The 14526-nt window shown below is 41.0% G+C and overlaps 2 protein-coding genes across 7 annotated transcripts in view; both read left to right on the top strand.

Moving 5' to 3' along the window:
* atxn7l1 (ataxin 7-like 1) overlaps positions 1-13290 on the top strand; it is a 27393-nt gene extending 14103 nt beyond the window's left edge. For all 5 annotated transcript variants that reach the window (XM_069520001.1, XM_069520002.1, XM_069519998.1 and 2 more), the window contains 7 exons: positions 2373-2455; positions 4055-4272; positions 5611-5818; positions 6488-6609; positions 7572-8087; positions 8672-8921; positions 9108-13290. In XM_069520001.1, the coding sequence (XP_069376102.1) occupies positions 2373-2455; positions 4055-4272; positions 5611-5818; positions 6488-6609; positions 7572-8087; positions 8672-8921; positions 9108-9125 (1415 nt within the window). In that variant the 3' untranslated portion in view covers positions 9126-13290. The remainder of the gene's footprint in view (positions 1-2372; positions 2456-4054; positions 4273-5610; positions 5819-6487; positions 6610-7571; positions 8088-8671; positions 8922-9107) is intronic.
* znf800b (zinc finger protein 800b) overlaps positions 13290-14526 on the top strand; it is a 33240-nt gene continuing 32003 nt past the window's right edge. Inside the window, exons 1-2 of one of the 2 annotated variants that reach the window (XM_069519995.1) lie at positions 13290-13559; positions 14443-14526. The gene's annotated coding sequence lies outside the window, so the exon portion shown is untranslated. The other variant, XM_069519994.1, reaches the window with a different exon arrangement.

The raw sequence follows: 14526 nt of genomic DNA, 5'->3' as shown, positions 1-14526 counted from the left end.
TTTTTTGCAATGAAAATTTTGTAATTTCTCAATCACAATCTTCAGACCCAAGTTCAGAACCTTTCAAAATCAAAGCTCTGTGTAAAAGGATATAAAGCTTTACAGCAACAAAACAAATGTCGTGCTGTGACTTTGAAGACAAACTGCTAAACAAGAGGTGATTCTGTGAATGCTGCTGCCATGACACAGATCAGCAACGACAGACATATGTTTGTAGAATTAGTAGGTAGATGAGTTAACCTAGTAGTCATCTCGAACTAAGAGATTTTGAAATATGCATTAGAATGAAGCTACATAGATTTGTGATGGACGCTTCAGGGTACGGATGATCCAGCTCTTCCTCTTCCTCCCCTCCTCGTCTTGCCGCTCACACCCGCGTGTCTACTGCGCTCAGAGCGTCTGATTTACACCCTCTTATTTACGAGCTCCCACTGCCAAAAAGCTGCTTGTCTTCTTGAGAGATTTTCCCCACCTCCTGCGTCCCTATATTTGATCATCCTCTCACTCTCCACCTCCTGCCACGACCTCCTCCTCTTTCTCTCTGTCACACACTCACATTCTGTCCTGATTCTTTTTTTTCTTCTTTCACACACTGCCATCTCCTCCTCTTCTTTCTGGCTGTCTCTTGCCGCTCATCTTGGTCATGTTTCTCACTCATCATGTCCTTCTCTTTTCTTTCTCATCATCTCTCCCCCCACCAGACTTCAATTGTAAAGTTTGTTTGGGAACGTTTCTTTTACATCTAAGAGCACGTTCATTGCCGTTGTACATTTAATGTGTGTGCCTGCCGCCCTGTGTACGTCGGAGCTGTCCTCTCTTACTGAAAGATTACAGGGATTATAGCAAAGGCCAGCTCAAGATTACAGCCCTGTGACAGCAACACTGTTAAAGATAACCTGCTGACTGGGGGTTGTTGTCGTCGTCCTACTAGTTTGTGTGTCATTTATTTAACAGCGTAGACAATTAACAAATGTTTTGTTTGAAGGATTTAAATTAGATTTGACATTCATCACGTTTGCAGGTACTATAAACTTAAATACTACTTTTAAACAAGCGTATTGCTGTATTATACAGTATATAATTGTGATTTTTATTATTTTAGTAAATGGTTTCGATATAATTTATTTCATGTTTTAATCTTCTCTTACCAGGTTTCTGTGGGGGAAAGAAAAACAAATCTAAAACGTCAATGTTCATTTAACGCTACTTCCATCACACATTAAAATAAAACCTTTTCAGAGAAATAATTTGGTGGCATGCATAGTTTAAAGTTTTTTCTCAACGATATTAGACAATAACACGCTGTAATAAAACTACAAACAAAACCAACACGGAAATGTTAACTGATAATTACAAACACCTCAGTAAGAATTTCTTTGATAGACTCAGCTCTGACTGTAGTCTGTGAGATAACGTGGCATTTCAAGGGTTATTCTCTACTCATCAACTTCACCTTATCTTTAATTATGAGGAGGTACAAGTACTAATGGGACTGTATATATCAGGATATTTCTTTGTATCTGTCATAATTGCTTAAATTTGATTTACCATGGCCCGACAGTCTTGAATTTAATTTTTAGAAACCCTCAAAAACACAGTTTTGTTTTCTGGCTGTTATTTTTCGCTGTTTTCTTTCATTAAACCTGCTGAATATTTGTTATAATATTAAGTTTCAGTTTTTGGCTCTGATTAAGTCTGCACAAACTCCTGAAGGTGATGTTTGACTCTGAAAGCTGCTCAATGGTCCACTGTGTGTGTGTGTGTGTGTGTGTGTGTGTGTGTGTACATGGCGGGCGGAGTACGGCTGCTCGCTGTGTCTGGAAACTATGCTGATTAGAACTTGATTAGGACGGGGGGGGGGGGCTGAACAAGCACAGCTAAGTCGCAACGTAGTAAACTTAAGCAATGAGTCAAAAGAAAATGTAATAATATATGTATGATATACTCCATAGAGCTAAGGGGAACTTAAGAGTCTGGTGATAATTTTGTTCCGACACCAAAACGCAGCAGCTTCTGATTTGGTTCTTTCTAAATCCACAGTAAGAGAACATATTACTGCGATTCTTGTATGGAAGTGATGATTGCTGTCATTATTGTATGGCCTGGCTCCGGTTAAACCCTTTAAAAACAAATACATGCAGAAAATGAATGACGAAGAGGTATTTCGGATCAGAGGTATTTCCAATGCTGGTATTTGTGTCGGAACATTTTTGATAATTCTTGGTGGAGACACCTTTCATCCACATGGAGCCACTTGATCCATTTCTTGATAAAAAATACTCATTACAGCCTCTTCACAAATATTCGTGGACATCTGTTGCATTAACTTAATATTCCCCTTTGCAATGTGTGTGTGTGTGTGTGTTTTACAGGGAGAGTGTTTGATCCTAACAAGCACTGTGGAGTCCAGGACCCGGAGACGAAACGGCCCTGCACGCGCTCTCTCACCTGCAAGGTAACGCAAACCAACGCACACACGAATACAAGATCATTCACGCCCCCGTGGAGACAATAATAGTCTCCGACCCTTTTTCCTGCTTCCTGCCTCAGGGCCGTCTCACCAGGAAAGCAGCTTTGTTTGTTGAGGATAGTAATAATATTAAGGGGCGCTCTAACATCTGGACTGCAGCTATGACCCTGTCCGCCTCCCTGTCTGTCTCCTGCACGTGTAGAAATAAGTGTAGTATTTCTCCGTTAGGGCTGAAGCATCACAGGGCCTGTATTTCCCTTGATTAGGTAATTATAGATGTTGGCCGAGTCTATAACATCTTCCTTGCAAAATTTTACTGCCCTCTAATTACCTCCAGTAGGCTTCACTAATCACTTCAAAGTGGTTATTAAGTAATTAAAGATGCATCAGATGAGTGTGGGGGTGTTTTTTTTGGAGTAGTTGGTGAGAATAATTTGTACATCTCTACTCTGTGTAATTGTGTGTTTAAATTATTATTGTTCTGTTCTGGTTGTCCCGATAACAACCATGATTTCAAGTTTCTGATTTAGGAAATGACTCAACCCTCGGCCAGTAAAGAGGTGTCATAACTTGCTATCTTTGGGGCATGGACATCTGAGCAATACAGCAAGTATAGCAAATACTTTAATTATTCAGTTTAGGGCAAAGTTAGGATTTTATTCACCCACTTTTTGTCTCCATAAAAATTAACAGTCCCTGCTATCAGAGTTTCACAAAACCTGTAGGTGGAAGGATGGAAAATGGACCAATAAAGAACACTTCAATTTTAGTGCAGATCTGAACTCAAACATTGTGAGATTTTTTTTACATTTTGACCAATATCCCAGGGACTTATTCATGAATCTTGGTGAATATAAACTAGTGCAATTAAATGTGGTTTCATTAGGGGACTGTTGGGTCTTGGCGGATGTATACGCTCTAGTGAATGCCATCTTAGTTTACCTTTTAATAATGTTACTATTTTCAGCAACTGGCAAAATCAAACCCTTTTGGACCATTAAGTCCAAAGTGCCGCTGGTGGATTTGAGCAGTCTTAACTGCGCAGTAAAATACACACAGACATGAATATAACAAGAGATGGTTCAGTGGTTGAAGTAGTAGCTTTAATCAAACTTTGGATATAGTTATTTTTAAATATGAGGATGCGTCGCTTCATCGATCGGCTCTGTCAGGAGCTGATTTTGATGATTCTCTCATTTTCTCCTTCAGGGTGGATGTGAGGTGTAGGTTTACTCAGTGGTTTCACAGTAACAGCTGAGTCCTCCATTCAATGCCACTCTTAAGTCAAAAGGAGCAGACTATAATTTGTCAGCACAGATTTTAGTTTGCAGGTATGGTCTCACTTGCAATATAATATACGTCTTAAAGAGCCCGCCACCTTCAAAAACATTTTTCTTTCCACAAACCATAAGACCTGCTTAAACCTGTGATTCCAGCAGCCTCAGACACTCTGTGTAAAACCAAATGTTTGATGGCTGGTTACCTTCCAAAGTCGCTGGAAGGGTAGACAAGCTTACCACGCACAGGTAATATTGATTTGTGAAAGCAGAAGCAGAGGCATGAAATCTCTGTTTTTTGTTCCAGACTCACTCCCTAACCCACCGCCGAGCCGTCCCCGGCCGAAGGAAAGACTTCGACTTCCTCCTGGCCGAACACAAGGGGCGGGCAAAGGAGAAGGAGGGCGCGAAAGAGAAGGAGAAAGAAAGAGACGCTGCTCAGGAGAGTCCCAGCAAGCCTCACTGCTCTAACGGACGTCCGCTGTCCACGCTGAAGCTGCGACTGGCTAATGCACACATACCCAGGTAAGACAAACACACACATTCATATTTACAATGAATAGAAACAAAATAAAGCCATAAAAAATCTCCTAAGCAGCTGAATTAAAAACATATCTGTTTAAACAGGCATGATTTATGCACCAGGTTGTTCTCTCAATGCCCTGAACTAGACTCTGTAATATTCTTTTTATTTTGTATGTGTGTGTGTTTGTTTTCAGTTTTTACATTTGTATGGTCTAACTCCTGTTTTAAATTCTTTGACCCCAGTAAAGCGCTTTGCGAGTCCTGTTTGTGAAAAGTGCTAAACAAACACACTTTCCTCACTTACTTTACCACATGCAACTGATCCAAAAGTCTATTCCATCCAACAAAAATGTGTTTTCCCACTGCAACCTGAGTGTGATCCAGACCACCTCTTCAGGTCAGATTACATTGTGGACTAAGGTGCTTTTCACAAGTTATTTCGGTTCAAGATAAACTGAAAAGCCAAAGGTGTGGACAAACAAGGTAAATGTTACAGCACCTCAAGTGTAATTAATTCTGACATTAAAATACAGTTAAAGTCGCAGCAGTGCTGTATATATCTTTAAAAACCATCTGAGATTATTATATATTATATTTAAGAGGTGTGATTTCAAAATCAAATGACCATGCTATCTTTTTAACAGTTTTCCATCTGATTGTGTTGTTTTTTTCATAAGGAAAAGCAACATTTACTGGACAAAAATGTGTGTATTTCCCAGAACGTCCCACTGTACGACCGAAACGGATGCACGGTCGGTTCATGTTTGCCTCCACCAGGGGGAGCTGTAAACAAGAGAATGAGGAAGGAGATAGAATTGTAAAAGGATGTCAGAGCTGCTGTTGTCACAGCGTTATGAGAAACTCATTTCCTCTGTTTGAAAAAGGAAGTTATTTGGGGTTTTTGTTGCTGTGACACTTAGAGCCACACTGATTACTGCGCAGATACGACTCCAGCTCTTGTGTTTATCTGTAAAGACTTTTCTGTCATTTTGTCTCTCGTTCTTTCTTTCCCCTCCACTCTGCCCTTTTCTCTTCTTCTCCCTCTCCCACTCTTTTCTTTTAATTTATCCTTCTTTCCCTAATCTCTGTCCTCTCTCCCATCAATCTTTTTCCTCTTTCACTTCCTTTCTATTTACACTCATCTCCCTCCTCTCCTTGACTCTGTCCTTCCCTCTCTTCATCTCCACTTGTCACACCCCTTTGTCTTATTTTCAGTTTTGCTCTGCGCCTCCCTTGCTTTGATTTTCTATCTCACTCATTTCTTTTCCTCTTTACCCCTTTCCCAACACTTCTCTTTGTGTTATTCACCCATCGATCTTTCTAATATATCCACTCCAGGGCTCCAGGCGGCTCCACCACCTCCAGCCCTCTGCCCCCAGCACCGGTCCCCGCCCCAGCCCCTAACGCCGAGCTGTCCCCTTTCAGCTGGGTGACGACAGTGGGAGACGGCGGTCGCCTTTCCAGCGACGAGGGAGAGGCCGACTCTCCAGAGGACGCTGACAGACCTGCCTTTCACTGCTCCAATCACCACCCACGGCCTTTAGGGGTACATACCAAAACCACTAACGGACATATTCATTGTCCAAAACCTCAGGGCATCAAAAATAAAAGTATTTTCCACTGTTAAACCACAGGGTGTGCTTTTAAATGCCATTCAGATGAATTATTTGTGTTTGTGTTCTGTCTCAGCTGAAGCTCTTGTCCAGTGTTTTATTGCAAAAAAAGGTTAGAGCTCAAACACGTAGCTCAAGCTCTTGGTTTCACAATCAGTTCATTTAGATGCTGCCTTTTTGTGGCTGCTCACTGTCCTATGTGTGTATTGGCAAGTTTTCAGTTCAAAAGTCTTTATCTCATTATCTCAGTTTTTAGGGAATGCTCAGTTTTACCTAAGATTTTCACAAGAAGATTTTAGCCGTGTTTGTGGAAGATAATCTTTTATATCTATCTGTAATTGTAAAAAAATGTCTCCTCCTCTGTCACTTGATACCTCTCTCCCCCACGCTTGCATCTGCCCATTATTCCCTCCTCTTTTTCTTCTACATCCTCATCACTTATCGGCCCTTCCCTTCCTCTACTATCTTTCTCTCTACCTCCATCTGACATCCCTCCTTCTCTCCTCCTTTTTATGCTCTCCACGCCTCACCTTCCTCTCTCTCTCTCTCTCTCGCCATCATCCTCCCACTTCCTGCCACTCTTGCCCCCCTCCTCCCTGCAGTTTTGCGTATTCAGCAGCAGGCTCATGGGACGGGGCCATTACGTGTTCGACAGGCGGTGGGACAGGATGAGGCTGGCGCTCCAGAGCATGGTGGAGAAGCACCTCAACGCACAGATGTGGAGGTGAGTGTCCATAAACATACACGGCGGGCGATCTGGGGTAGAGCTGTTTCATTTTAAAGAACATTTTTCAGAGGTTGCAGTGCATCTCCACTTTATGCACACATGAGTAAGTGTGGGAATGTCTTGCTGTTTTGGGATTCCACACAGAAACACTGATCAAATGGATAAACACATTTTTGAGAGAGCGTGAGATTTGCTGTCAGTATGAGCTGGTGTAAATATGAGAAGAAGCGATGCCTGCACTTTTTTTGAGAGGGAATAGAAAAATATTGATTGCTGGATAGACGGAAAGTTACATTTTTTTATGTGATGTAAATGTAAAACAAGTAGCCAGTTCATTTAAGGTTAAAATGCAGCAGAGAGAACATCACACATGAAAAAGAGAGCAGGAAAATGGGCCTATGAGTAAGTATTGATTAGAGAATAATAGATTGGTAAAGTATTTTTTGTATCCTTTTGATAAAATTGTGGAAGGAGCAACCGTGGTTAAAGGTCCTGGATGCAGAAGTGCAAGAAAATCTGTTTGCGGACTTAAACTGAAATATCTGGAAAATTGGGTCTGGACATTTTCTTGAGTTTGCTTTTCACATATGAACGCAACAGGAGGTTGTCCAGGTCAGTCTCACTGTCTTTCCAAGTTGATATCTTCATCGGCGTCTTCTTTGTGTATGACAACTCTTCTTCCAGTTTCCCGTCTGTGTCATGTTAGAAATCTCATGATTTGAGAAGATCTCATGACATTTTCCTGCCAACTTCTCGGAAAATATCCGGAAAATGTCTGAAGCAGCTCACTCAGACATTTTGCGTTCTCACATACAGCCCCTGGAACATTTCCAAAAAATGAGTGCATGCGTGAAAGCTGCTGTACTCAGTTCCTCAATTTATATAAATAGAAAATGATAGTCCAGTATAACAGTGGATGTCACAAATTTATTGATTTGAAATGTTCCCTTGTGTTGCAGGAAGGTGCCTCTGGCTGCTGACAGCCTCCTCGATTCCTCTTGTCCCTCCTCGGTCACGTCACAGCAGACCTCCTGTGTCACCTCCCCCTCCAACTCCCCCTCCTACACCGCCACCTTCCCTCAGTCCACAACCACGGCCGGGGGGTTTAGCATCCGAGACGCGGCGGCACAAGCCCACGCCCCCATCTCTTCACCGGGCAAAGCCAGTAACGGCACCCACAAAACCAGCCGCCCATCCAAAGACACGGACACTGACTCCGCAGCAGGATGTAAGAAGAGAAAAAACTCTTCATACTTTTCCTCCTCCCTTTCCTCTCCTTCTTCCTTGATTTTGACTGTGGATAATCACAAGAGGAATGGCAGCAGCTACCATCCGACTTCGCAAGGTTCAGGGGGGGCAGCCGCCTCCCCAGCCAGGAAAAAGGGACTCGGGCGCGGGGGGAGCGGGCTTTGGCGCAGCGGAGATGACTGGCTATCGAGATCTGAAGGGTCTCAAAGCCTCATCTCGCAGAGCAGGTGGGTCACGGTCTGTTTGAATTTCAGACTGTAGAAAATCGATTTTATCTGTTCAAGGTCATAAAGAAATTAATATTGACGAGTTGAGATGTTCGTCTTTCTTTGCAGGATTGAATGACAAGATTTATGCTTTAAAAAATCCCCTTTTTCCAGAAGTTTTTTCACTTGAGAAGATAATGAACACAATCTGATCACTAATCAAGATTATACACAGGACACACTGGAATATAATGTACTCAAATAAAAAGCCTATTCAGATTTTATCAGTTCGGATTGTAACCATGGTTAAAACCAACACAACGTGGGCTCAGCATATGACATAGTGCAGTATGCAGAGAAACTAGTCTATGGGAGAAACAGATGAGAGCGTTGGTTCATTAAAAGTAGAGCAGCGTGTAAACGGAGGGGACAGTGCCAGCAGTGCAAAGGCTGTGATGACAGGTGTTTGGCTTTCACTCTGAAATATACGGCACTGTAAAATCTGCTGTGAGGATTTTATCCACACCTAAATATATCTTAGTGTACAGTGAAGGCTGAGGTGGAGCTTTCTGTGTCATCAATTGCATTTTTGTGGTTCTCTCTAGTCACAGTGTTGGCACCACCAGTGTACCCTTCTCATCTGGGGAGCTCGCCTCCACGCCTCATCAGCCCCTGGCTCCCCCCTCTGCACCCCTGGCTTATGCTGGAGGAGTAGAGGGGAGGAAGAGGAGGAGTCCCACTTCTTACAGAGGGAAGGCGAGCAAACTGAGCAAGCCGGGTGGACTTGAGACCCTCTTTGGGAAGGGAAACGACATCGGTGGGATACTGGCGTCAGGGCCAGAATCTCCAAGACAGGTAGATGTTCACCTGCCGTCTTTTCATTTTCCCCGACTGAAAGAATCTGAGACTGCGAATTCCAGTGTGTCTTCTGAACTGAACACCGCTCTGGTGGAGAACAACGTGTGATCTGGTTAAAAATTGCTTTACATGCAGCGAACTCATACTGACAGTTAATAAATCTCTATCCTGCTCTGTCTACAGGCCAAGTTACATCACTGACAGGAACCCGTGTCACGGACAGAATGTTGTGCAGCTGTGGAGGCCACCACCGCTAGTGACCTTTGACCTCGCCACTCTTCCACTGACGCCATCGATCAGACTGCTTCTTCTCGGCGATGTCAAACCCTGTTTACCCAATGACAGTTCAGTTCGGGACTTTGGAATCTTTTGCCTACGGTCGGTCTGGCAGATAACTTCGACTCTCCATTTTCACTATGGAAAGCTGCCGCGCATCACTGTGGTCGTGGTATTTTCAGAACAAGACAGTGGAATCCAAAAAACATTTCCTCTGAAAAGGGAATTTGCCTCACAGCGTTTTTTACGGCATAGTTAATCTTAACACCACTGTACAATCTTTGGGAAAGCATTTAAAAAAACAATCAGTTAATTTTCTGGTTGTTGTGATCATGTTCCCGGTTGCTGTGTTAAGTCAGCGGACAAGGAAAGAGGTCTGTGATTGTTTTTGGGAGTTAGATGGTTGAAGGACCTATTGACACATCCACTGTAGGACTCTGATTTCCGCTATGCCACCCGCCTCCCCCTTCACCCTTTCCTCTGTATTTTCCTCCTTCTCAAAAATGGAGGAGACGGCAGCCGTTTTAATCAGGTTTTACCTTTTCCTTCTCATGCTTCTCTCCATCTTTCAACCTCTCCTTAAACTTTCTGCCCCCTCCTTCCCTATCCATCCCAGCATGCCCGTGTTCAAAGTGCACTTAACTGCTTCCCTCTTCGCTGACTACAGAGCGGTCCCCAGCAGTGCCACACTAGGACCTGTTCTCACAATGGAAGAAAAAACAAAATCTTCTGTGTTACCAACCAAGCTTTGTAATTTTAACAGAGGAAGAAATTTAATTTTGAAGATTGTTTTGTTTTTATTCTCAGTTCTACTTCTTTAAATGTTGCAAGAAACACAAACTCCTGTCTGTGTGTCAGGACTTGCACCAAAAAAAGGAATTATTACCACGGTGTTGGATGTTTGTTTTTGTTGGGTTTTTTTGTATATTAATTTATGTACTTAAATGTTTGTTTTCTAAATGACCATCAAGGATTGAGCTGCAGAGATATTTTAAACAAAAAAATTATCTCTGGCATTTTGAAGAAATGTTGAAAGTATTACGTTCATATTGTTGAAAATGTGTACATATCTGTTATTTTTGTATTTATTAATAATTGTCCCCTTTTACTAAATATGAGCTAAAAGAGGGAGTATTTTCCCTCTTGTTCTGTGTTCAATGATGATTAGATTGATCTGGTTTCTCGAAATCTTCAAAGAATTAGCAAGTTTTGAAATTCATCCTAATCAATAGTGCAGAAGACGCCAGATAAGAGCTTTAACTGTGATTTCAATTCATCTCATCTCCTTTTAGCTTTGTTGCCAAGTAACAACAACATGTGGTCAGTCAAATAGATTGTATATAAAGATGGACGTCACGTCTCCTCCTCCTCCCTCTATCCAGAAATGAAGCCAAAATATCCTGGACACGGACGCCGCCATCTTGTGCCTTTGGAGTCAGAGTCTGCGCAGTAGCGATTGAACGACGGAGCCGCAGTATCAAGGTTCTGCCGATACACACGCTCGAACAATTGCAAATCAGTCTTAGCTGTCGATCATTAAGTTTCACCCTGTTTTTATAGCATCAATTGATTAAAACCAAAGTAATCTGAAATATTTAACACTTCATACATTAGTATGACAACAGGTACCTAAAATAATAGAAACCATCTTTAAAAATAATTATTTGACTTGTACTTTTCATTTTTAGTTCGGCCCACGGCTCTGTCTGCTTGCATGAGGAAAGATTTATGACCTATTCTCAAGCCAGCCACCAGGGGGCGATTCATGTCGTCCATCTTTTTATATAGTGAAGTGGACAAACTACAAACTATTTAATTCAGGTAAATTCTAATAACTACCATCATGTTGTCTGACAACAACAATCTGGATTCAATCTCCACTTGTGCAGCTTTCATCCACACCTCGTCTGCCACGTCCCAACTCCATACTAACTGTACACAGTGCACATCACTTCCTAAACATACTGTACTGTTCTTGCTGTGAGTTTGCAAGACATCCACATATTAAGTGTTACATACTAACAGACAAAATACTGTCTCCAAAGATTAAATACTTATTTTTTCTATTTGTTTTTTCTTGAGCTGTTCCGTCACTTCCTGCAATTAATTCACATTATAATCCTCCTCCATCTCCGATGTGCTTTACATTTTCAGCACACTCAAAAAAGTGTAACATGCACACAGTCCTCACTTTTCGACATATACTTAAAAACTTTGTAGAATTAGTGTGTAGGTTGGGACGGCGTTTGTCAGCAGATTGAATCATGGAGAAAGTTGTAGCATGACCAAAGTATTTTCGTCATATGATAACAGGTGGTCGTATATTGTTGATTATTTATTTCACAGGTTAAGAATCACGCTCAGTTATTTTGTGTTTTCATTTAGTGAAACTAACCATTTACACAGAAAACATGTCCAACGTCACAAAATGCTCCGTCAATACGGTCGGTTATTCTATTCATAGACCAGAAACAAAATCGTGCTTGCGCCCAATGTCCAGATCAGGATATTTCCCCCTATTTAGCTCGTTGAAGCAGATTTAAGAATAAAGACAATCTATTTATATGCAACCACCTATAAATGTGAAATGTGGCTGCACCAGATGTGGAAAAGGCCGACAGCCAAGAGTCCCATTTCCCAAAGATAGCAACAGAATGCATTTTCAATTTCAAGACTTAATCATGTTTGGTTCTTCACGTCCTGTAATGTAGATAAGATGGTCCAAAATGTCAGTGGACACTTCTTCTAGGCTTCTCTTCAAGTACTTCTTCATATTTCAGTGGATACACGCCAGAACACAATGTGCACCTGATGTACGCAAATGAAAACATTTGGCTTTTGCGAAACCAGGCAGTCTTTAGCATATTTAACCTTAAGGGCCCCACATTCCTGTTTTTTTCATATTTCTTCCAAATTTCAAAACAATACTTTTAAATAGTCTTTGACCCTCAAAGGACTAGCAGTTCCTAGAGCAGTTCAGCGACACCGGCTCTGTGGTCTTTATTTTAATGTAGATACACATGTATTATCTGGGTACTCAGTGTTTAATTAACATGCCTACAATGACATGTATTTTTTTCGCTTTTCTCTCTTGAGGCCTGTTACCGCCTGCCGTGCTCACACGTGTTTAAGTCGACAAACTTACGATAAAAGACCAACAGATACACTAGTGCATAAATGGTTCATGTTGCTTTACCAGCTAATAAATCCTTGCTTGATTTTCCAGCTCAGTATATTCTTATCACGAGTATCTACAGATCAAAGATGATGATGATAATCTCTGAGCTAAGATGTTTTTGGGAAACGCCGCCGTGTCTTAGCGTTGATGGTAACGGAAATGAGAAGTTACACTTTGTTGCAGCTAAAATTCAAAATGAAGCTCTTGGATGTTTATTTCAGAGCAGTTGTATATTTTTCTTTGCTGTTGAATTATATGGAGGTGTTAACAGGTATTTTATAAACCTTTCCCTTTATTTTGTTTTTTTTGCACTTTGTTATAAAGCCCAGATCTCTAAACAACCTATTTATATAAATATTTGAGATATATATTGAAAGAATCTGTATATATTTTTTGAAGTGTTTCTGGCAACTACAGTGAAAGAAGATGAACAGTTTATTCTCGGTGAGTTGGCCCCGAAACCAACCCATTTTAAAATATTTTTTTTGTATCTGATCCTAATTGTGGTGAATGTCAAAATGCCTTTGTATTATTTTGGGGGTTTATTCAGCCTCAGTGCAGTTGGATCAGAAAACAAAATCCCATCAAAACAATTTAACAATTGCTGTAAAAAAAAAAGAAAAAAGGTTCTTATATCCAAGCTTTTATTAAATGATTTGAAGTGGATGCTGTGTTATTTGTAAATCAAAGCTGCAGCTTTTATATTTGTAAGTGAATCCCACTGCTCATTGTTTTTGTATATTTCTTTTGTCATTATTACAACTTGCGATTGTCGAAGCAGCTCATCATTTGCGGTGTGACGTGATATTTTTGTACTGCTGGAGTAGAGAAAGCTTTCATGATAGTCAGTGTTCATATTTTGTTACTTTTTGACACATTTCTATGCTTAAATTTTTCCTGATTCATCTGAAACTCGTACATTCATTATTGAAAACTGAACTGTGCTGAGTCCCGTTTGCTTCCAAGTAAAAACGGACTTTTGTTTTGAGTTTTTTCTCATACAGGGGAGGTTCTGGTGATGGTGCTCCAGATTGAAATATCAGCAGCTACTGGATGAGGAGGATCAATCCAACCACTGGTCATCACACTGCTTTTGAAAAAACAAATTTAATAAAATAATAGAATTGAATGAACCCTAATGCTTTGGTGATCCCAGACCTTTGATACAGCGCCACCAGCAGGTAATTTGGTACATGTCAATTTACACTAGATAGACCCAATACATTTTTCAATGCAGACTAAAGGGCGGATCCAGAAATATTTTGTCTTTTATATTTTCACCAGTTTAATGGATCTTAATGACAAAAATCAGGCATATTTGGGAAACTGATATTTGAGAGTGTGTGCAATTTAGTGCTGCCTGATTGGATGTAAGGGGACTGTTGGGCCTTGACGGCGGTTTGTGCTCACCTGGGTGCCATTCTAGTTTTTCATATAGCACCATTATCGTCATCAGAACTTCGATTTCAAGCTTTATGGACAATATGTACGTGAAACAGTATTGCGGTTATGTTTTCATTGCCGTTAGCAGGATCTTGGAAAAAACACTGGATGGATTTTATTGAAACTTGGTGGAAGGATGGGACATGGGCTGAGGAAGGACGAATTAACTTCAGAATCAGATACGATTAAGGGGGCAGATCCAGGAAGATTTTTCCTCTTCCTTTAACATTGTGATACAGGGTATTATTCAACATTTCTATACATCTCAAGAAATCAGGCAGAGATCTGTATGAAAAAACACATTTTTATCATTTATTATTTAGAAAAACATTTTAATCACATAGCGCATGTTCTTGGTAAATATTTAACATCTTGCAGCATCACGTTAAATCCCAGTCTTATTCCTTGTGGTTCCTGACATTTGACCTCCATGTGAGACAGTAAGATGATTTCCCTTCAGCGATTGATATTTCCTTCATTTTACCAGTTCCACACAGACCAGCTTGTCTCTTAACGGTGATCTCATCATAAAATTGGAGTTGGGAGTCTGTTCTGATCTGATATTTATGGCCCTTCTCTCTTTATAGCACTAATTTTATGTTCTAATTGTTGTTGTTACAGTGGAAAACAGCTACAGAGCCGTCATCTCTACTCTGTTCAGTCACTCAACAAAACTCCCACTCAGCCGGAGAGAGGACATCCCAG

Source organism: Paralichthys olivaceus, chromosome 23 (assembly GCF_024713975.1).
Source record: "Paralichthys olivaceus isolate ysfri-2021 chromosome 23, ASM2471397v2, whole genome shotgun sequence".
NCBI classification, from domain to species: domain Eukaryota; kingdom Metazoa; phylum Chordata; class Actinopteri; order Pleuronectiformes; family Paralichthyidae; genus Paralichthys; species Paralichthys olivaceus.
Note: the sequence above shows the minus strand (reverse complement) of the source record. Positions and strands in the feature narration are given on the sequence as shown.